Below are 23,501 nucleotides of genomic sequence, written 5' to 3' on the forward strand. Positions count from 1 at the left end.
GACTATCACTTTAAGTAGTTAAATAATAGTAGCCAAACTGCATTAAAAACATTGTAAAGCAGCAGTAAAACATTGACTAGTAGTGAAATAATCCATTCAACAACACAAAAAGCCCTATATTTTCAAGGAAATATTACAAGGGAAGCTGCAATCCTAAAAACTTGTTAAAGTTTTGATTAACTCACAGTGTCATGAAATATTTAGAAGTGCATTTTCTTCAAAAGTCGCTGAAGTAATTGTATAAGAGTAAATGTAGCTGATCACTTCCCGCCTGTGAATATACAAATTAATCATTTTAACATACAACAATAAGGAAACCATACATGAAGGAATCTGATGTTTCCACTAGGGGGCACTGTTGGTTAAACTGTGGAACTGTATCTTCAATCATCTTTCTCGCTTCATTTTTGGTAAGTTAGGGCTCATATAATTGCTTCATCCTATTACTGTGAGCTGATAATGTGTGTTGAAACATGTACATTTTCCAGTTCTATCTCTAAGTGAAGTATTCAAGCCCTTCATGTATCAAAGAGGAGGTAATGAATGAGATTAAGAGGATTGTGTTTATGATGTGTCTGTGTATTAGGCATAGACAGATTAGACATCTAAGAAATGTTGATAGATGAGTTAATTCTCCCAAACTGCATAAGGAATAACTCAGAGTTTGAATGAAAATGTGTAAATCACTAAAGGAGCTCGTTCAATTCATGCATTTAGTGAGAAAACAAAACTTAATTTCACCTAAACATTGTTATCACTTGTTTTACTATGACATCGGGTCCAGGAAACATAGACAGGAAAATGTTATCCTAAGTATATCAGTGTTATAAGTGTCTGTTTTTTCCCAAAGCTGCTATTTATGTCTAAATTTGCCATGTTGCCTTTTGCCTTCTGTGTCTAAATTTGACATTTTCATCAGAAGGCTGGAAATAGAAGTGTAGTTGTTTTAAAGGGAATGGATGACAGCGTTATGTTAACCACAGTGAGCACTTCTATCACAGCCAGGTCTCATGGGGGAGATCAGGACGACAGCTCGGCGGGGAGCGGCTCATCCCGGACCCACGCACCCCTTTCTTCTTCTGTGCTTCTGTACCAGGATTTCAGGTACATAGTGTCTTTAGGAAATGTTTTAGGGTGTTTTGTTTTCATTAATTTTATTTTTTTTATATTTCCCCGCAGAGGCAAACCTGAAAACGACCACCATTCTTGACGACTTTATTTATATCCCTGTTGAGTAAGTATCCATTGTCACGAATAATCAGCTTGATATAGGATCTTTAGATTTACATGAACATGAAGACTTTGTAATATCGTAACTTAAACATGGAAATGAATCTGTATAATCTGCATTAAACTAAATATATTGTATTTGGAAACAAGGAACCATGTCAACTCAAAATTGGGGAGGTAGAAATTGAAAGGGTGTATGTAACAACGTTTTTGGGAATCAATATTGATGATAAATTAAATTTGGAAAGCGCACATAAATACACTAAAGACTAACATTTCTAAAATTATTGCCATACTATGTAAAATAAAAACCTCTGTGAATCAAAATGCATTATATATACTGTACAATTCCCTCATCCTTCCACACCTTAGCTATTGTGTGGAAATATGGGGGAATACCTATAAAACTAATATACAACTTATCTTTTTATTGCAAAAGAAAGCAGTTGGAGTGATCAGCCATGCAGAATACTTGGCTCCAACAAATCCACTTTTTATTAGACTAAATATTAAAATTGCATGATCTTGTTGATGTTTACACAGCAGTTGTGATGTACAAAGCTCACAATCTCTTACTCCCTCAGTGTTTACAGCAGATGTTTCAAACTAGAGAATCCATATACAACCTCAGAGGAACTGATCTGCTACAAAAACCTCTGGCACACAGTAATACTAAGAGGAGGTGTTTATCAGTTAAAGGCGTTGATCTATGGAACGGTTTATCTATTCAACTAAAGGGCTCCAAAACTATTAAAGCATTTAAGATAATGTATAAGTTAAACATGATAGAGAAGTATAGAACACTTGAATGAAGACCATTAGAAAAGAAGTCGATCGAGGAAACATAGCATCATTTCTGATTGTTGAAGTTTAAGTTTAGTGCTTAAGTGTTACCATCGTTGGTATTAGAGAAAGTGTATAATGTGTCATCTTTGGACACAGAGTCACAGTTGTAAAAGGGATTAGGCAGAATAAGTCTTGGCTTCAGCCTAAACCCCTTTCGGTCAGGCATCATTTAGCACTTAAATTCTTAATGTATGTGGTTTCTTATTGTATAATGTCTAAGATCTTTGGAAAACATGTGACATGTGATTTAAATGTTCATAATGACCGAAGAAAATAAATTAACTAACTAAAAAATTAACTAATCTGTGGATGTGTCAACTCAACTTTAAAGGGACTATACAGAGTTTAAAAATGTTAAAATTATGTATTTTCCTCCCCCTACATGTTCCAACAATGTCCTAAGTTGTAGAATAGAATAGAAGGTGCAGTTACATGTATGACCTGAGGTGGCAGTAGTGAGTATAAAATGGCGAACTTGCATCTAGCCCCTTTAATGCAGGATTGAACCTAAACAGAATCCAGAATAGCCTTTATATATACAGTATCTCCAATTCTATAAACACAGCAAAATCTAAACCTTATGATTTAAATAGTCTTTTGTTCTGGTGTAATGATTGGTTGGTTTGTTTTTTATGAAGTAGTTTGCAAACCTTGAGTGAAACTTTTACATAATCCACATTTGGTTGTGATTCAGAAATAATTGCTGATGCTTTTATCATCATAGTGAGACCGAAGCCCAACAGTGGCTGAGCTGTAATTATCACGGGGAAAAGATATTTGAATAAAAGCATTTTACAGTGCAGACCCCAGAGGGACTCTAGAGGAAGGAAATGTTGGCCTAAGTGTATGGTACACAGAATAAGTACTCAAATGAGAGATACATTATTTTAAAGTAATTTTGCTCAAGTAGGAGAAGTACTAACTCAAATAAATTCTCTTGTAAAAGTAGTTAGGAAAGAGTAGCAAGATCATAAAAATCTGATTTATGTTGTTGTGTTTAACAGGACAAACATAAAATACTGTGAAGATTCTGAAAATCTTGGAGCTTCTCCCTGTGTCTGTGTAGCTTTCCTCCAGGTACTCCGGTTTCCCCTAAAAACATGTACAATAGGTGTTTCTGACGTGCTGGCTGCACTGCTCCTGCGGGTTGCCCGAGCGGGATTGAAGAATGACTCAAATGCAGAGAACGACTTTCCCTACGGGAGTTAAGAAAATATGCCTTAATCAAAGTTAGTTGAGAAATTCATTAATTCAAGTATTATATTTATCATATATTTATCCTAATATATTAATTAGTGCTGGGACGATCCGATACGTATCACGATACTCAGGGAACGATCTGATACGTACAATGTACAGTAATTAATTATGATAAGTAATATGTTTACCTTAAAATATGTTTAATTTTTTTTTTTAAAGTCACGTGTCCAAAGGTTTTAAACCGAATGCCATTTGACATTTATTGAAGTGTTAAGATTGAAAAGTGCTTTCACATTAAACGTAACAAAGTGTAAATGTTACTGTTACACTAAGGAGTGCATGATAAAAATGCCTCCAAACACAAGTATTGAAGTATTGCGAAAGTTGATAAAGTATCAATACTTGGTATTGCAGCACAAAGTATTGCGATCCGATATTTTGTCAGCCCGGCCCAGCCCGAATATTTATTTATCAGATCAATTAATATAAATGAATTGATCCTGTTTGTTTTCATTTGCCACATAAAGCTTGTGTCACTTGTCACAAAGATTTACTCACATGGAAGAGTGATCAAAGGTTTTAAACAAGATCTGCTATTGCTCTCAAATATAATCACATACGTGGAAGTAAAAAGTCCTGTGTGATTAAAGGGTCTTAAGTAAATGTGGACACACTCGGTTCTCGCCTCTGTATTTACTGATATTAACTGACCCACTGATTACGACTGTTCGATGGAATTGGATTTAGGCGCGCGCTTGCAATGCTCTCATTCGTGTTTCAGTTGTCACTCAACCGTATGCACTCAGGTGAGCCCCCGCGTGCACTGTATAGCGCTCAAGAGACTCCACACTCGTGCGTCAAGACGTGCTCTCCATCTGGGTCCAGCGCGCGGATTAGGCGCTCATTATCCTCTTAGCCATAAATGGCTGCACTTCTCGCGCTCTGTGGGCCATCTCCTCTGCTCTCTAGGACTCGACACCTTTGAAGCGGATTCTCGCGTTTTAGTCACTGTTCCGAACTTTGAGATTCTTGTGCTTTCGCTCCGTGCGTAAACGAGCTCTCTTCTCCGGCGTGAGCCCTGCGGAGGACCGTGCGCCTGTCCGTGTGTCCAACCCACTGATCTTTTGCAGACAGTAATCTTATCAGTGTCAACCCAGAGCTGCCCTTCCCTCCTGGGCACGTTTTGTCTGGGTTTTGGATGGCGTTTGTGCCAAAAAGCGATTCTTTTTTGGCAGGCAAACTTTCTCGGTGAAGGAATACGAAGCGTCTGGCGCGTAAAGCTGTCTTTGTAAAATGAACATTTGATCCGTGAACTGTCAGGACAACGGAAGACAAATGGAAGCGTCGTGTAAAGAACGGACTCTTTTGTACTTGCTCCTATTTGCAATATGTTCCGCCGGTGTTTGCCTCGGGGCGCGGAGATCCAATGTCCGGAGATCGGGTGAGTGCCAAGACTGGCCCATGTGAGTTGCGTTAAATGCGCCCGAAATTGGCTCACGCTAAGCTAATTTAATGCTGCAGCCTATATTAGAGTTATTTTCATCGTAGCCCCTCAATGATGTAGGCTTTCTGTCCTTATTGCACATGTAGCCTAATTTCTAATATTAAATCAAATCATTTATTAATGTGAAATCTCAAATCTCCAATCTCTCATGTTAAGTATGTCAGATTTAAAAATAGGCTCACCCCAACAACTAGCCTAAATATTGTGATTCAGTGTTTACTTGTTTTAATGTAACCTCTTCAGTGCCAGATTTATAATTTTAACAAACCTCCTTATTATTATTTTTTAACACAATATGTTAAAACAATAATAATAAGGAGGTAATTATAAAATAAAGTATATTATAATTTAAATACTTGATGCCAAACCAATATTTTATCCTCTCAATAGTCAATGTTTTACTGCTGTTTTACCATGTTTTTAATGCAGTCTGGCAGTAAAGTGTAATATGTGCAAATCCCTGAAACATCATGAAATTGGCCCACTAAACCATGTGTTTTGAACAAAGAAACCAGGGGAGCCCCGTGATTGGCTGAGCCCGCCTTGTTATCGGCCCGTGCTCCTCAGGGCGTCCTCCTGTCCACACCATCTCCGCCCTTGTCTCGCTGTGTCTTTGTTTTCCTCCCAGCCTCAACACTTCTTCTGTCCCACTTTATCTCATTTTTCTCTCTTTCCGTCACTTCCCGTTCCACTGTCTGTCACTCAGACCTGTTCGGGCCCCCCCTCCCTCATGTGGCTGGACCGGGGGCGGTGGCGGTATGTGTCCATCTGTCTGTCAGGACTGAAGCCCCCACTGTTCGTTGGAGAACTTATGACGAGTGACGTTTGCACTTGTGTTTGGGGTTTTTAGGTCTTTCGGGTCTAGTTTTTGCAGGAGTGGGGCGATGCCACCGGGGCTTTGTGTCGCTATCGATATCATCAGTGTTTTTGAGTAAGCAAAAGTCAGAGAGGAGTGAATTCAAAATCTAATGCCAATGGAAAAACTTTGACCTCCAATATATGTTCTTGATAGATAGATAGGTAGATGGATAGATGGATGGATAGATGGATAGATAGATAGATAGATAGATAGATAGATAGATAGATAGATAGATACTGTAGATAGATAGATAGATACTGTAGATAGATACTGTAGATAGATACTGTAGATAGATACTGTAGATAGATACTGTAGATAGATACTGTAGATAGATACTGTAGATAGATACTGTAGATAGATACTGTAGATAGATAGATAGATACTGTAGATAGATAGATAGATAGATAGATACTGTAGATAGATAGATAGATACTGTAGATAGATAGATAGATACTGTAGATAGATAGATAGATAGATAGATAGATACTGTAGATAGATAGATAGATACTGTAGATAGATACTATAGATAGATACTGTAGATAGATAGATACTGTAGATAGATAGATACTGTAGATAGATAGATACTGTAGATAGATAGATACTGTAGATAGATAGATACTGTAGATAGATAGATAGATAGATAGATAGATAGTCCAGCTTATTGTCCAACACGACCCCAAGGTACTCGTAGGACGGTACCATCTCCACGCTGTCTCCCTCAATATGCACCGGCTGAGGTGTGGTGGAGCTTCCTTCTGAAGTCCAGAACCATCTCTTTGGTCTTCTGGACATTCAACTTCAGCTGGTTCCTCCTTGCCCAAACCGCAAAATCTTCCACCAGCTGCCTGTACTCGCCCTCCTCTCCCTTTCTTATGCACGCCACAATGACTGTATTGACCGAAAACTTCTGCGCGAGACAGCTTGTAAATATCGGGTAAGGGGTAACAATGGAAGTGAAGTCGAAATTTAAGACTGTGATTTCCTCCCTTGTTCATCTTGTCACCTGTCTGTCACTGTCAGCCAGTCAACAACAACTTGCAATCTTTGACTCTTGACCAAACCTCTCAATAGAAATGCACTTTCTCTCCCCTCCATCCGGCTGTTACATCTCCCAAACCCTCTTGTACATATTCAAGATTCAAGATGTTTAATTTCAAACCATTCACAGGGTTTGACAATTTTTTTTTTTTTTATCTCATCCTTGATTGTGGAGGGGGGGGAGGGGGAAGAGGGGTGGGAGGGAGGGAGGGAGGGCAGGGAGTTCAGCTTCCCGATGGCCTTGTCAATGAAACTGTTCTTCAGTCGACTGATTCCGCAGTCTCCTCCCTGAAGGCATTACCTTGAAGAGTCTGTGTGATGGTGTAGGTGTGGGATCACCTTTGTGGGTGAGACGGGTGGAGAACATCTCCTTAATAGAGGGGAGAGGGGCTCCACATATCTTCTCCGCTGCTCTCACGACAACAGGAGGCAGTGCTGGCGCCGTGCCACACAGTGATGGAGCTGGTCAGGATGCTCTCTATAGTCCCTCTGTAGAAGAACCACACAGTGATGGAGCTGGTCAGGATGCTCTCTATAGTCCCTCTGTAGAAGAACCACACAGTGATGGAGCTGGTCAGGATGCTCTCTATAGTCCCTCTGTAGAAGAACCACACAGTGATGGAGCTGGTCAGGATGCTCTCTATAGTCCCTCTGTAGAAGAACCACACAGTGATGGAGCTGGTCAGGATGCTCTCTATAGTCCCTCTGTAGAAGAACCACACAGTGATGGAGCTGGTCAGGATGCTCTCTATAGTTCCTCTGTAGAAGAACCACACAGTGATGGAGCTGGTCAGGATGCTCTCTATAGTCCCTCTGTAGAAGTTGCACATAACAGAGGCTGGGACTCTGGCTCTTCTTAACTTGCGGACAAAGTAGAGACACTGATTACTTTTCTTGACCAGTCCGACCAAATTCGTTTAGAACCACCATAACAATAACCTTCCACTGTCTGGGTCAGTCACAAGACGTCTGAGGTTTAAGAAGTTATTTAGGATAACCTAGTAATGAGTAAATGAAACAAAATTACGCCTGATTAATTCTCTGCTGATCTCATATTGTTTTGTGTAAAATTAAGAAGTCCCCTGGGTTTAATTTCTGGTCTGGATTGGGGTTCTACTATGCAGAATTTAAAGAGTCTGTCTCACTGTCTGTTTCTTATCCTTCATCTTTAAAAAAAAAAAACTTGCAAAAAAGCTCAGAAAAGGTAAATCAAAAACAGTTCTGAACTATAATTGAGTTGCCTGACATGAAGTTACCTGAGCCAAAACTTTCTTAAGAAGACCATTATACCATTTTGCCCGATATGCCCTTAGTTGGCTTCATGATTATTCATTGAACAAGATGCAAGAGCAACATTTATGTACATTTTATGACGATCATTCAATGTGAATGAGTCAGAGCAGGAGAGTGCAGCCACCATGTCATTAACTCAGAAAACTGACTACGGGCGGAGAATAATGGAACAGGCACAGCACGCTTAAATCAGGCATCTCGCTCTAACACTCCCCGGTGCATTTGATAACATACTCCCTAATGCTTTTAAATTCTTAAGTTGTCAGGACTGCCATTCACATTTCACTTTTGCTCCGCTCCATACTCCATTCTAATGATTCCTAATGACAAGCTCTGGTAGATGCTGTGTTCGACAGGGAGACGGGCACTTTCAGGAGACTTGTGCCGTATTATGTGACTAACAACAACACTGAAAATGTCTTTGGCAGAGCGTTTAAAGAACCATCAACAATTAAAGGTTGATGGTTCGATCACAGCTCGGGTCAGTGTACACATCCTGCCCTTGGACTAGACACAACACCTCACTTCCAGTATCCATACTCTCTTATGAACCCAGTAAATGAACTAAAATTCTAAAGAGATCATGGTTAGACATGTAGCAGAGAACAGGGCCAACCGTTCATCTATTTCGTAAGTTTGGGAGATTTTCAGATAATTTATGAAGGGGGTATTATTCCTATTCCTTTTTGGGATGCAGATTGCTGTAGTATTTCTCAGCTTGTCGAGCAGTTTGGCTTGAAGAATGTAGCTTTTAGCGGTTCTAAAACTGAAGTTGTATAGAGAGGCGAATTTTTATGGTTTTAATCTCTACAGAATGATGTCTAAATTATGGATTGCTTAAACCAGGGGTAGGCAAGTTTGCATTGTGGAGGCCAATTTTCATCATTGCCAAAACACCCAAGGGCCGAACCTCAACATTGTAGCCTAAAGTAAAGAACTATTTTCTGCAAATGCCAATGTTTTCATCAGCGGTTCCGGAGTGGCAGGGCTTTGGGACCCACCATTACCCTTGGATGACAAGCCGAGGACCCAAATAAAACTGTAATGGTCATATATCATATAAAATATTATATTTTCCACACAAGTTTTTGTTGAACAACCAGTAGATTTCCATTTAAGACTGAAATTAGGATCAAAACAACCCAATAACATTAATTTTAACAGACGCAGTTAGTGTTTCCCTGCAGTTTCAGATGGAAAATATTGAATAAAATATAGCCTATAGACTCGTGACCCACTGAAAATGGTTCCGTGACGCACTTTTGGGTCCCGACCCACCCGTAGAGAATCACTATTTAACATTATATGACCAAGAGGGACGTTCTGACAGGACATTTTTAAAATATTGACACTATTTCTCACATTTTTAGACTACTTTAACAGGTATTTGATCTTTTATTTGCACAATAATATTACTCAAGATCATCTTAGGGGCCAGAGGTTCTGTCCTGGAGGGCCGGATTTGGCCCTCGGGCCTGTCGTTGCCTACCCCTGGCCTAAACCATTACACCATATGAAATTCGAACTTGTGTACGGAACACAAAGATGACATTTATGCTCAGGATTTGTGACGTCATGGGCCACCCTTCCTGGGAGATACCTGTGGGCGCGAGGGGATTTGACCTGGCTCTTCCCATTAGCCGCTCGGATGACCAGAGGGAAGTGGACAGTACCAGGAGCTACATGAGATTTCACTTAAGTCGCTTCCAAGTCATCTGAACTGGCTGTGCTTTTCTCGAAATGTGTTTTTCTGCATGAAAAATCCAGAGACAAATGAGAAAGGTTCTTCTTATGGGTAATGATGCATAAACTTTGAGGCTTGTGCTGTCGCTGTATATGTTGGCGTTGAGATAAAGACATTTGTGGGGGAAGAGATAAATTCCTAAACGATGAGAGATGATTGGTTGAGAGGCAAAAATGCATATCAGTTCATGGACATTTTTCACTCTCCATCTTCAGTATTTTGAGGCAACGGTGAGTGTCCTTGGCAGCACATTCACCCTGCAAATACATGCACGGGGGGTCTTTAGAGGTCCTGCTCTCCTGGGTATTTCTGGTCATAGTGGCTCTTTGAATATTTTAAGATCGGAGTTGGGCACTTAAACAGCAATCACCGTGTTCTCAAGTGGCCCTGGAGCAGATGAGATTTAGTAACTTCAGCTTTAACGATGATGACACATACAGTTGATTCTCTAGGTGGTCATTACACTGAAAATAGACCGAAGAATGTCTAGACTGGTGATAACTGTGCTTGGGACCTGTTGGCATATTTTTGCATCCATTATGTGTGAAAATGTTAGATGATGTTTGAAGAAAGAAAGGCATGAATCAATTTGGAGTTAGAGCAGGGGTGCCCAAACTTTTCGTCTCTGAGGGCCAAAATGAAAAAGTGCATCTGTATCTACAGCACCCACAGTGACTTCATTCATTTGTTAACTCAAAGAAAATGCAACATTAGATCATTTTGAAAGTGTCAGTTCAGCATAAATTCTTTTATAAGTCAATTTTTAACATGAACCTTTGTTGAGGTCAACAACCTTTGCAATAAAAGTTGGAAAAATGGGAAAGTTGATGCTGAAACGCTCTGTGATTGATAAATACCAAGACACCACAACAGTGTTTCCTTAACTTTTGCGAAAGGAGAGAAACAGCGCCCCCAATTTGACGCTGGTGGCCAAAAAGTGTACTGCATCCATATTTACCATTGAGAATGAATGGAAGAGAATTAGTATTAACCTCTTAACCTCCGCCTTTACCGTGTACATTTTCTCCAATCTGGCTTTACCCAAATCTAAAAGCTGGGGCCAGTGCAACATTTGAAAGCTAAGACCTACAAAACTGATCTAAACTGATATTTTTCCTTGCATTGTTGCTGTGTTGTCGTCACTTTTTTGTCATCTAAGTTCTAAGTCACATTTTTCTTGCGTTTTTAACTTTTCATTGATTTTTGTGGGGGTTTTTTCATTGCGTTTTTGTCACTTTTTTTGTCCCTCTTTTGTTCCTTTGCATTTGTTGATTTTATGTTACTTTGTTGCTTTTTATGGCTGCTTTTTTAAATGTTTTTTTTGGTGATTTTTTTGTTTTTACTCGTTTTTGTCACATTTTGTTTTTCATTTTTTCGTCAATTTTTTATCACATTATTGTCACATTTTTGTATTTTTCCTCATTTTTGTCATTTTTTTTGTCATTTTTTGTCACATTTTGTCACATTTTTGTAACTTTTGTTTGTCATTTTCTTGTCACATTTTTGCCATTTTTTTTTTCAAATTTTTATCACATTTTAGTCATATTTTTGTCACATTTTATTACATTTTTGTAATTTTTTGGTCATTTTTTGGTCACATTTTTGTCATTTTTCGTCAATTTTTTGTGACATTTTTGTGACATTTTTTCCACTTTTTCATAAATTTTTCGTCCCTTTTTTGTCAATGTTTTCTCACTTTTTTGTCACATTTCCATCATTGTTTTCATCTCAGTTTTGTTGCTATTTTCACAGCTTTTTTCCAGATGCTTTTGGACTGGGGTCAAGCCAAACTGGAGAAAATGTGCTCGGTTCAGGTGGGAGTTAAGAGGTTAACCACACGCAGCGCAAAAGTATAGGTCACCCTCTGGGGGGCCAACAGAATTGTTTCGACGGGCCAAATTTGGCCCTCGGGCCCCACTTTGGGCACCCCTGAGTTAGATTGTAAGACTGACACTAGGCGCATTGAGTTGCCTTGTGTGAAATGTGTGGTATAAATAAACTCACCGTGCCTTGCCCTGCCTGACCCGGACTGAGGACTTGGGACTCAGACCTGCGAGTCTTTGAGGGGCCGTGACTCATGACTCGACCTGAGAACTTGTACTTGACGAGATGCCGCTCGCATGTCATTGGTTTTAATAAACAAGATTTGAAAGGATGGTTTTACGTTCCAAGGTCATTCGAAGCTACAAGACTCATTAGAAGGATCTCGGCGTGAACACAGCGTGGGAAAATAAGAAACTCTCCTTAAATGTGCCGGATCTTTGACTTGGACTTTGACCTGGACTTTGTTAGGGGATAATTACTTTTTCTGACTTCAATTAAACATAACTGCTGCTGTTTGTGGTGCTAGCACAGGAGCTGGGCGGGTTCAAAGCAAATGCCCTCATGGGGAAAGTGTGAACTCAATCAAACTGACCTCACCAAGATCAAGTATACAGGTGCCATGTGTCCTCGCTTCACTTCATCATTGCTTGTGTTTCCTCAGACCGTCTCAGCCCTCCATTAGACATCCAGCTGGAAACCATCAACTGCTCTGCGTTCAGTGTGAGATGGAAGATGCCCAGGCGACATGTCAGCACCATCACCGGGTACAAGGTACAGCATCCTCCAAACTTGATTTGTTATCAAGTCGCAATGGGAAACCAATATGCACCTACAAGCTCTATGTGTTTATCTACAAAGCCTCTATATGTATTTGTAATGTTGTCAGTGGCCATTGTTGTTATTCACACATTCATTTTTTTTAAAGGGACTATACAGAGTTTAAAAATGTTAAAATTATGTCCTCCCCCTACGTGTTCCAACAATGTCCTAATGTGTAGAATGAGCCCAGACCTGTTCACCACAACTGCCTCTAAAATCCTGCACTGTCACTCAAAAACATCTTGCTTCGGGTCCGAATTGCCGTCATGCACGTACTTAAAGGGATATTTCCGGGTTTTTTGACATAGGGCCTCATTTCCTAATTATCCAGAGTGTTGCTGATTTCTGGAGATATTTTTTGTGTATTTTATGCAGTTTGAAGAGTTACGTGGCGCTAGGCTAATGCAAGGCTAGCGCATTTCTATGGTATCAGCTAGCCTGCATTAAAAACAGTCTGACCCGCTCCACAGAGCACCTGAGGCAAATCACTTATAACACCAGACTAACCATATAAATGTCTGTGTCGATAGATAATTTTAACTATTTTGCATTTAAAACAACTTATATTTGAGCATCATCAGCTTCGTGGTTGTATTGTTAGAAAATAGTCCCTCAGAATGCGATCATTCATGTGATGCAGGTCACTTATATTCCAAAAATTATTCTATCGACACAGACATTTATATGGTTAGTCTGGTGTTATAAGTGATTTGCCTCGGGTGTCAGACTGTTTTTAATGCAGGCTAGCTGATACCATAGAAATGCGCTAGCCTTGCATTAGCCTAGCGCCACGAAACTCTTCAAATATAAGAACTGCATAAATTACAAAAAAAAATATCTCCAGAAATCAGCGAAGGTGCAGTTACACAAATGACCTGAGGTGGCAGTAGTGATTATAAAATGGCGAACTTGCATTTTGCCCCTTTAAGATAAAATGCAAATTCTGATTCAAATGCTCAAATGGATGTAATGCACTTGTCAGGCTTGAAAGCTTTTCAGAGTGGTTCAGTCGTCCATGATTCATTCACTCTCCACACTCGGTTGTGGCACTTCCGCTGCCACAATGGCCCTGGAGCTGACTAGCAGAATATTGACTCAAGTCTGCGCCCACAGCCTCTGCGACTACAGTTAATCATTCACTCATACATCACATTCATATGTAAGGTAGGTGAAGTGCCCTGCCCAAGGACACAATGGCCATAGGCATAAATCAGAGGTGAGCCGCTGTCACCTTCAATTTGCTTCTCCATCTTTTCACTCACTAGATAGAATTGTTCAACCAGTTTCAACCAGTAGTACTTTTTCCTCCGATGATTCAAGTACACTTTTGGTACTAGCCCCCAGATTCTACATCTTCCGCCTGCTCTAGAGCAACTCCGAATGACAGCAAAAACAACGACTACTACCCTTTCTCTTTTGCTTTATCTGAACTGGGGAGCTTGATCCGGCCTCTGACAGGACTGAAAATAGACTCGATCTTTGTCGGAGAGGAACGGAGCAGCGGAGAGGAGGATGTGGAACCATTCACATAAAATAAATCAGAAAACTATTTATGGTGGAGTGCAGGACGTGGCAGAACGTGAAGATGTGGAATCTGAGGGCAAAGGTGTCTTTTTTTGTACCGAGAAGGAACCTTTTTTTGGCAGGAGTCAGATCCATGATACACACTATTCAACCAGCACAAAACAGACAAAGTATTTATTTCTCTATGTCCTCAGTAGAGGAGACCACATAGCAGATAAGGCAGGAAGACACAGGAGAGAATGTATTGATCTGACTGTCGATTTTGATTATTACACTACACAATTATAAAAATGGCATGATCGAGAAAAGAACTGAACTACCAGCGTGATGAACATTGTATTTGTTGCAGAAATAATGATATCATAAAATTGCATTAATCATTTTTATACATAGCTCTTGAGATACCAGTACTGATAGGTGCTCAGAAGCCTCTCTATCCTTTGCCCAGGGCTGGTTGTTACAGTAAAATCTAAAACTCTTCAGGTCTCAAAGAGCTCAAAGCAAACGTATTATTTCATGCATGTCACGATTGTTTCTGTTCTCTTCGCATTTCACAAACTACTGGCACATGCTTTTGGTCCGACATAAACAAACAGTGCTGTGTGATGATGTCATCAGGCCGCACAGCTCGGTTTGCTTGGGCAGGTGTGAGGGCTGGCCAGCAGGGGGCAGGTGAGTCAGGGTTGTCTGTAATAGAGGATTAGTTTAGAAATGGTTGCATATTTAAAGGGGTTAGATGCAAGTTGGTAATTTTATACTCACTACTGCCATCTCAGGTCTTATGCGCAACTGCAGGTTGCATATTTAAAGAGGGGGTATTACATAGCACCAGTCTATAGCACACTACAATGATGACGAAACCTTCTGTTGGTCTGTAAATGCAGTAAATGAAAATAGCTGCCTTGTATAAAATTGCTCTCTCAAAATGCCTGTAGTGAATGTCTTGAAATAGGCCCCTGTCTCTTTAAGAAGAACCTCTGACCCTTTCCGACACGCCCCCTCCACACGCTGTCTGTGGCATCAGTGGGGAGGGGGTTCTGCGGAGGAGCAGTGGTTGGTTACTCGGCTGGTGACGAAAGCTCGGAGGCGTCTCCAGGAGGTGGGGGCGTTCCTAGGAGGACTCAGGCAAACCTATCCCTAAAATGGCCGCCATCAGAGTTTTTACTGATTACTCAAAAATACGTGAATGTGCCAAGGCAACACTTCAGGGAGGTTTTTAATGAGGGAATGACATAATAACATGATGTAAGGCTTGAAAAAGTCGATTTTGCATAATACCCCCCCTTTAACTCATGCATGACGACACTTTGGACCCAAATTAACACTTTTTGAGTCACAGTGCAGGATTTTAGAGGCAGTTGTGGTGAACAGGTCTGAGCTCACTCCACCTACACCTCATACATCGTGTATCTTATTTAGAGATGACACTGGCAACATATTCGGTATTGATTGTCAAAGATATTTTGAAAAGTACAAATAAGTAACAAAATTCCTAAAAGTCTGTCACAAACGTCCAAAGTCTCCAAAGTTAGTGAAACTTGTTAGTTGCATCAAGGCCTGATTTCAACCCTACCCCCCTGTGAAATCCCCTAAAACTCATAAATGAAAAAAGATATGCATCTCAAATTTTATTCAGAGAATAGTTAGCATATCAACATCAACTGTGCCAAGTTTGAAGCAAATCCAAAAAGGTTCAGTTGAACTGTTGTCCTAAAAGCTGTAACTTCACCAAGGCCTATATGGTCAAATGCATGAGAATTCCACAGAGTTAACCTCTTAACTCCCGCCTGGACCGAGAGGATCTTTTTCCTCACGTCATCAGATTGTTTTTCCATCATTTTTTTGTTCAAACTCATTTTTGTAACTTTTTTTGTCATTTTTTGTCACATTTTGTCATTTTTTGGTCAAATTTTTATCACATTTTTGTAGTATTTTTTTTTGTCACATTTGTCATATTTTCGTCAATTTTTTGTCAATTTTTTGTCACATTTCCATCATTGTTTTCGTGTCAGTTTTGTTGCCATTTTCACAGCTTTTTTCCAGAAGCTTTTGGACTGGGTTAAAGCCAAACTGGAGAAAATGTGCTCGGTTCAGGTGGGAGTTAAGGGGTTAATAAAATGTTTTAACTTTTTTTTAACTGTCCAAAGAAAATATTATTAGAAAATAAATGTTGTTGTTTCTATAATCGAGCAGCTCTCGATCAGTAACTTAAATCGGAGGACTTTCTGCGTCCCCACATGTGACCCCACTTTCTTCTGGCCGCCCCTCGTTGGTCATTTCCTTGGCCGGCATCCCAAACTATTTTTATGGCTTTTATCAGACGTCACAGACCCGCAAAAGCTTCTTGACCCGTGAAAGCGTGAGAAAAACAACTTCCAAGTGGAGTGCAATACGTGGTCCGGCACAGTTATTGCCCGAGCTCTTTGAAGAAAACACATTTTTCGAACGTAAGCAGCAACAGTGCCCCGCAAATCAAATTTCCTTCACTTTCCTTCCGCACATCTCTGCTCCTCTGCCAGCTCCCCTTTTAGCTGTAAAAGTGCTTGTTAACCTCACCGTCCAGCGTAATGTCCTTGGAAAATTGATTGATATTTCAGCGTTTTCTGGACTTGATGGAAGTCTGTCACTGCGCCGCTGTTGACAAGGCCAATAAAGCGCCGGAGAATGTGGCCACAAATCTGGCTTTAGTGCAGCCCTGTGTTCCCGCAGCCTATCTCGTCCACGCCGGTGCACTCGCTTCCTTGTTTAGTGTTGTTTGGGAGTGTGGGTCAACAAAAGTGTGAATCAATTTGACATTGTGCTGGGCTTTGACCATATGTCTGCTGTAAGAGGATTAGGTCGGGACTGAGCCGGCCCACGACTCACTGATGAACCTGTACGTTCATTCAGGGGAAGCTCATCATTCTATTAGCTGTGATAGTGTTTCTTGCTTTGTTTACAAGATTTAGTGAAGAGTTAGGGAGGCACCGATACCACTTTTTCTAAAACCGATACGAGTAATTTGATTTAAGTACTTGCTGATACCGAATACCGATGCGAGTACGAGGCATGTACTTTAACATACTGACTTTTTCACTGCAGATTGGTCAGTAATTAGTTAATTCACTCATTTACATTAAAGTAAAGTAGGCGACACTTTTAAAAGAAGTTATATCAGAATTGTACAGATGCCATTTTTTAAATTTTCATTCAATATAATTTTTTAATTTTGTTGCACTGTCCATCATAGACACACCAGCTCATGTCCAAAAGCTCCTCGATGCCTGTGCTTTATTCATTTATGTATTTTTATTTAACAGTATGTTACTTATTACTGCAGCTACATGGTCTCTTTTCGTCTTTACTACAGCGCTGTGTGGATTTTCTCGTCTATTTATAGCAACTTAGCGAGTAGTAGTGATTGTTTTGCTGCAGCTCATTTTCATACTGTATCTCTTTAATTTGGATTTTATGAGGAGTTTTTAGTCGCTGGTTTGGTTTTTCAGATGAATAAGCCCCTGGGCATAAAACGGCGTCAGAATCGCCAGAACTGTTAGCCGCGAGTTAGCAGCTAGTTAGGAACTTTAGCAACATTAGCAACATTAGCCTGTCTCTTGTAAACATTGCAGACTCCATGCTGCAGCACTAGCAACATTTAGCTCTGGTTAAATCCAGCACAGACTCTGATTTAAGGAGTATCGTCTGTAATAAAGTCAGCTCTATGTGGAATATTGGATTTACACTAAACAATTCTCCAGTTTGTTGCTGTTTTCTCTCCTCAGCCGAGAGCTGCGTCCTGTAGGAGCGCCAGCCACACGTCAAGTGGTATCGCTTTCTGGTATCGGGACGAGCATGATTGCAAGCATGTGGTATCGGCCAGATACCCGAAACTGGTATCGGTGCATCCCTAGTGAAGAGTGTGTTGAAATGGTCAAATTTGTGTTTGCACCGTCATGAATCAGCAATCTTCAGCAGACATTTTTTTCCTGACATTATTTTAAATTGCTTTTAAGTAAGGCTGGGTACGTTGAAATTAGACCAAAAAAATTGGGAAAAAACCTGAAAAAAAGGGAACATTTGGGGCAAAATTAGATTTTTTTTTTTTCAAAAGTGGGAAAAATGTAGGGAAAAAATGAAATTTGTCCTACGTTTAAGTCACCTCTTTGTATAAGTTCTGCAAGTAACTCATCATTTTGGCTGTTTGAAGTAAAAGCACACTGGAGTTAATGCTGGATTTGCGTTGTTCTGATTGCATAGTTTGCCATCTCTTCACCTCAGCATTTGAGTGGATTTTCTGCAGATCTCATATTATCTCACATGCATCAGAGTGTTGTCTGTTGTTGCAGGTGTTCTACACAGAGATGAGGAGCGGGCGTCCTGTGGGTTCAGCCTCTCTGATGGAGGTGCCGCTCAGTTTAGATATGCTGACTACAGTGAGTATACACTCAAAAGTTTAGAACTCAAAGAAGCATGCGTTCTATTGTTTAACCCCTTAACTCCTACCTGAACCGAGCACATTTTATCCAGTTTGGCTTTACCCCAGTCCAAAAGCTTCTGGAAAAAAGCTGTGAAAATAGCAACAAAACTGAGATGAAAAAAAATTATGGAAATGTTGCAAGAAATTGACAAGAAATTGACAAAAAATTGACGAAAAAATGACAAAAATGTGACAAAAAATGACAAAAATGTGACAAAAAAATGACAAAAATGTGATTAAAAAAATGACAAAAAATGACAAATATGCGGTAAAAAATTGACGAAAAAAAGGACAAAAATGTGATACAAATTTGACTAAAAAATTAAAAAAAATGTGACAAAAAATTACAAAAAAATTACAACAAAAAAATGAGTTGAATACCCAACAAAAAAATTATGGAAAAAAAATATCTGATGACGTGAGGAAAATTATCCTCTCGGTTCAGGCGGGAGTTAAGAGGTTAATGGGGTTGGATCTTTTACCAATGCATTGTTTATCACTGTTTATCAAACCCTGGAATGGCTGTAACCTGCATTTGACTCTAATTCAACTCCCACTTCCTTTCAGGGCCAGTTTGATGGACAAGCAAGTTTTGTAAGTGACTTATTCCAACATGTCATTTCTGCCACATGCGGTTGTGGTTCTTTCTCCTTCCTGTTTCTTTCCTCCTGGTTGACACTCACCTCTCCCTCAGGACGTCACGGTCGGAAACCTGAAGGTCAACACCAAATATCATGTCAGCGTTGGGGCGTACGGCTGGGCGGGGGAGGGGCGCCCCAGCATGCCCCGGGAAGTCGGTACAGCTTCACATGGTGAGAATTTGAAAGTACTAACTACTCCATGTTTTACTTTATACTCTCTTATTAAATGTCTTTAACCTTGTATGCTGCAGATATGTGCATGCCCCCGTCGCCCCCCACCACCCCTGTGGTGATGGCCGTCTCTGACACAGAGCTGGCGTTGTCATGGAAACAAGGGGAGAGCGAGGGGAGTGCCCCGGTGCTTCACTTCCTGGTTGCATACATCAGGTAAGGCAATAAAGCACTTTCCAGAAAAAACACTACAACCTACATGGTATATTGTTATCTATGTGTACATTTATTAAAGGGGCGAGATGCAAGTTGGTATTTTGTTTACTCACTACTGCCACCTCAGGTTATACGTGTAACTGCAGCTTCTATATTAAAGGGATATTTCAGGATTTTTGACATAGGGCCTCATTTCCTAGTTATCCAAAGTGTTGCTGATTTCTGGAGATATTTGTTTTTGTAATTCATCAGTTTTTGTATTTGAAGAGTTTCGTGGCGCTAGGCTAGTGCAGGGCTAGCACATTTCTACAGTATCAGCTAGCCTGCATTAAAAACAGTCTGACCCGCTCCACAGTGCACCTGAGGCAAATCACTTATAACACCAGACTAACCATATAAATGTCTGTGTCCATAGAGTAATTTTTGGAATATAACTGACCTTGCTTCACACAACCACGAAGCTGATGCTGCTCAAATATAAGTTCTTTTAAATGCAAAATGGTTAAAATTACTCTATCGACACAGACATTTATATGGTTAGTCTGGTGTTAGTGATTTGCGTTAGTGATTTGCCTCAGGTGCACTGTGGAGCGGGTCAGACTGTTGCAGGCTAGCTGATATCATAGAAATGCGCTAGCCTAGCACAAGCCTAGCACCACGAAACCAGTCAAACAGAAGAACTGTATGAATTACAAAAAATAATATCTCCAGAAATCAGCAACACTCTGGATAACTAGGAAATGAGGCCCTATGTCAACAATCCTGAAATATCCCTTTAAGCTTGTGCATGACTTCTGACCAGAAGTAACAACTTCTGGTCACATGGCTGGAACATGCAGAGGGGGAGGAAAATACTTAGTTTTAACATTATTAAACTCTGTATAGTCCCTTAGAGTGATTAAAGAATCAAAGGAAAGATTAACAAAACCCATTTACCTGGGAGTAGAATTGGGGTTAATCTGAAATGACCACAGAACGTCGGTGTCATGGAATAAATCACGTTTAATCCTGTTTCCTGTTTTATAAACAGTAAAAATTAATACTGATATTTTATTTTGTTAAAAAAACAGTATCTTAATTCTTTAATGACATTGTGTAGATATGTGAGGTGGACGAGCTCCGCTGTTTCAAAGTGGTTTAGTTTGGTCAGAAGGGGCACTTGATCTGCCAAACACTATGACACAATTAAAATATTTGTGAAATGGCCTTTCATTAGTTATTTTTCATCATTTCATTCAAAGGGTTACATAAAAATGCTTTCTTTATAACTTGTGTTACAAAGCAGATTGCTGAATTATACACACATCGTTTCGGCCACATATATGGAATATCCATCATGACACTGTTGCCTATGGGTGATTGTGATTATCGTTGAGTGACAGGTTTACATCAGTCCTGTGGTTTGGAGTGGAGTCTATTTATGAACCGTAGTAGAAAAGTCCAAATGGAATCTTTGGACCGATCAATATGAGGAAAATGATTGAAAATGTGTTGTTGATGATGATGGTGATCAAACACTAGGCAGATGAAGCCACGACGTGTGTCTGAGACAAAGTGGCTCTTTCCTGCTAACATGCATAAGGCTTCTCGTCTAAATCTGTGTAAAAGTAAAAGCTTTTTTTGTTTTAATGGGGTGAACAAAACGCCGGCAATCACACAACTTTTTTTTGCTTTAGTGTTACATCTATTTTGAGAAGAAATATTAGGCTTATATTAAAACCTCTTAACTCCCACCTGAACCGAGCACATTTTCTCTGGTTTGTCATTACAGAAATGTAAAAGCATCAAAATAGCAACAAGAAGAAAGTGAGGCTAAAAGCATGACAAAAACGGCCAAACAGGGGCCACAAAAAGCAACAAAAAATTAAAAAAAACAGCAACAAAAAAGCAGCAAAAATGAAAAAAATAAAAAATAAATATGAAAGTGCAGCAAAAAATTGTCAAAAATGAAGAAAAGGCAAGAAAAAGTAAAAGAAAAAGCAGCAACAACGAAAGGAAAAAGATACCTTAAGATCAGTTTTGTGGGTCTTAGCTTTCAAATGAGGCATTACACTGGCCGATAGATTCGAAGCTCCAAGTGCAGAAGCTTTTAGATTTGGATAAAGCCACACTGGAGAAAATGCACTTGGTTAAGGCGGGTGATAAGAGGTTAAAGCAGTACTAAGTAACGTGTTTACCTTAATAAATCCTTTCCGTAGTCCCTGTGGGGGTAATACAAGTGTTTATGGGATGATTGGAGGGTCTTTCATCTCCCCCTGGTGTCTCTGGCCAGAAAACCATGTTTGCAACTTGACTGTCACCGGACCAGAGCCACCAATACAAACCAATAGAATCACGAAGAAGAAGCTAACATGCTAACGGGCAAAGCTAACTGCGGGCTAGCGTCACTTTAACCTGTTAACTCCTGCCTGAACCGAGAGGATCTTTTTCCTCACATCATCAGATTTTTTTCCCGTCATTTTTTTGTTGGGTATTCAACTCATTTTTGAAACTTTTTTGTCATTTTTTTGTCACATTTGTCATTTTTTCATCAATTTTTTGTCACATTTTTGTCAATGTTTTCTCACTTTTTTGTCACATTTCCATCATTGTTTTTGTCTCAGTTTTGTTGCTGTTTTCACAGCTTTTTTCCAGAAGCTTTTGGACTGGGGTAAAGCCAAACTGGAGAAAATGTGCTCGGTTCAGGTGGGAGTTAAGGGGTTAAACAGTATTTACAGCCAAGTTTGAGTGAAAAAAAAAATTCCATTTAATAATTGGATGTACAATATCCCTCTCTCCCTTCGTCTTTTCTGTCAGCGTAGTATATACTCTCCAAGACAATAAGTTAAAAAAATTGCAACTTGCTACGACACCTGCAGTTGCGCTTATGGCCTCTAGGGGCAAGAGTTACTTTGTACTGATTTTAACACCGTGAAATCAAATATCACTATCATTCACAAAAATGCTATTTGTAATTATAGTAATCGTTAAAATTTGTTATTGTCTTAATGCCATTTGTAACAGGAACGACATCCTGCATAAAAATCAGCCAGATTACCACTGGCTCGCTCTGGCAACCCCCGAAGACACATATTCCAACGCTCTCCGTGTCGCGTTAACAAACCGTGACTGAGCCAGACACAAGTCCTCTGTGTGTGAACAAAAGTCGTCCTCTTCCATCAAAGAAAAGACACTTCACAGAAACACTCGTAGCTTTAGGCGAAACCAGCCAATGACTTCCCTGAAAGGAATACGGGAACATTCAAACAGTCCCGCTTTTGTTCGTCTCTTTTGTCCAGCAGTGATTAGTGGGCTGTATTAGAGCCAGAATTAGCCGCACAATTACAAAAGTCTCAATCAACATCATTTTTTTTTTAATGAAAAGCTTTCAGCATGTTTGTGAGTTATCAACAGCTTTTGTCGACTCTAATGCTGCTCTTTGTTATCAGAAATTGCAGGACATAATATTTGCATTATCTTTTGACCATCTTCACTATTATAATGAGTGGAAGACTAAATTGGAGAGCATTTTTACTTTGCATTGTCAACATCTCTTTTTTCATAAATTGTACCAAAACAAGATGAAAAGAAACACAAAAACAAGACGGAAATGGAACAAAGATTGGAAGATCGTAACTAAAATGAACTTTTGTACATTCCAAGATTCATTATCCAGTCCTTTCGTTTCATGCTGAACACAATGATTCAAAACAAATATGATAGTATGAAGCATTACTACATGTGTTCTGTTCCCAGGCCTGAAATAGACACAGAGTGGACCTACATCCGCGAGCCCATCGAGACCAGCTCCATGGTCCTGAAGGGGTTACTCCCCGACACAGACTACCAGTTTGTGGTGAGAGCCGTCAATGTGCACGGGATGAGCCCGCCCAGTCACATCAACAACCCCGTACGCACTCTGGGTAAGGCTCCACCCGTCCGGAAACCCTCCTCCTCCTTTTTAGTGTTTACTGGCTATACATTTGTTAAAGGGGCTAGATGCAAGTTAGTCATTTTATGCTCATTACTGCCACCTCAGGTCTTCTTCAGCTTCTATATTAAGCTTGTGTATGACGACACTTCAGACCCGAATTAACACCTTTTTGAGTGACAGGATTTTAGAGGCAGTTGTGGTGAATAGGTCTGAGCTCATTCTA

At 40.0% G+C, this 23,501-nt stretch overlaps 1 protein-coding gene across 4 annotated transcripts in view; it reads left to right on the top strand.

Moving 5' to 3' along the window:
• The first annotated feature begins 844 nt into the window (after positions 1-844).
• Positions 845-23,501, top strand: part of egflam (EGF-like, fibronectin type III and laminin G domains) — a 51,863-nt gene continuing 29,206 nt past the window's right edge. For 3 of the 4 annotated variants that reach the window (XM_079551913.1, XM_079551914.1, XM_079551915.1), the window contains exons 1-7: positions 4,135-4,717; positions 12,200-12,309; positions 18,207-18,293; positions 18,905-18,931; positions 19,032-19,149; positions 19,230-19,365; positions 23,101-23,267. In XM_079551913.1, the coding sequence (XP_079408039.1) occupies positions 4,612-4,717; positions 12,200-12,309; positions 18,207-18,293; positions 18,905-18,931; positions 19,032-19,149; positions 19,230-19,365; positions 23,101-23,267 (751 nt within the window). In that variant the 5' untranslated portion in view covers positions 4,135-4,611. Of the gene's footprint in view, positions 1,105-1,179; positions 1,235-4,134; positions 4,718-12,199; positions 12,310-18,206; positions 18,294-18,904; positions 18,932-19,031; positions 19,150-19,229; positions 19,366-23,100; positions 23,268-23,501 lie in introns of those variants that run through there. The other variant, XM_079551916.1, reaches the window with a different exon arrangement.

The sequence above is a fragment of the Gobius niger genome (genome assembly GCF_951799975.1).
Source record: "Gobius niger genome assembly, chromosome: 1".
NCBI lineage: Eukaryota > Metazoa > Chordata > Actinopteri > Gobiiformes > Gobiidae > Gobius > Gobius niger.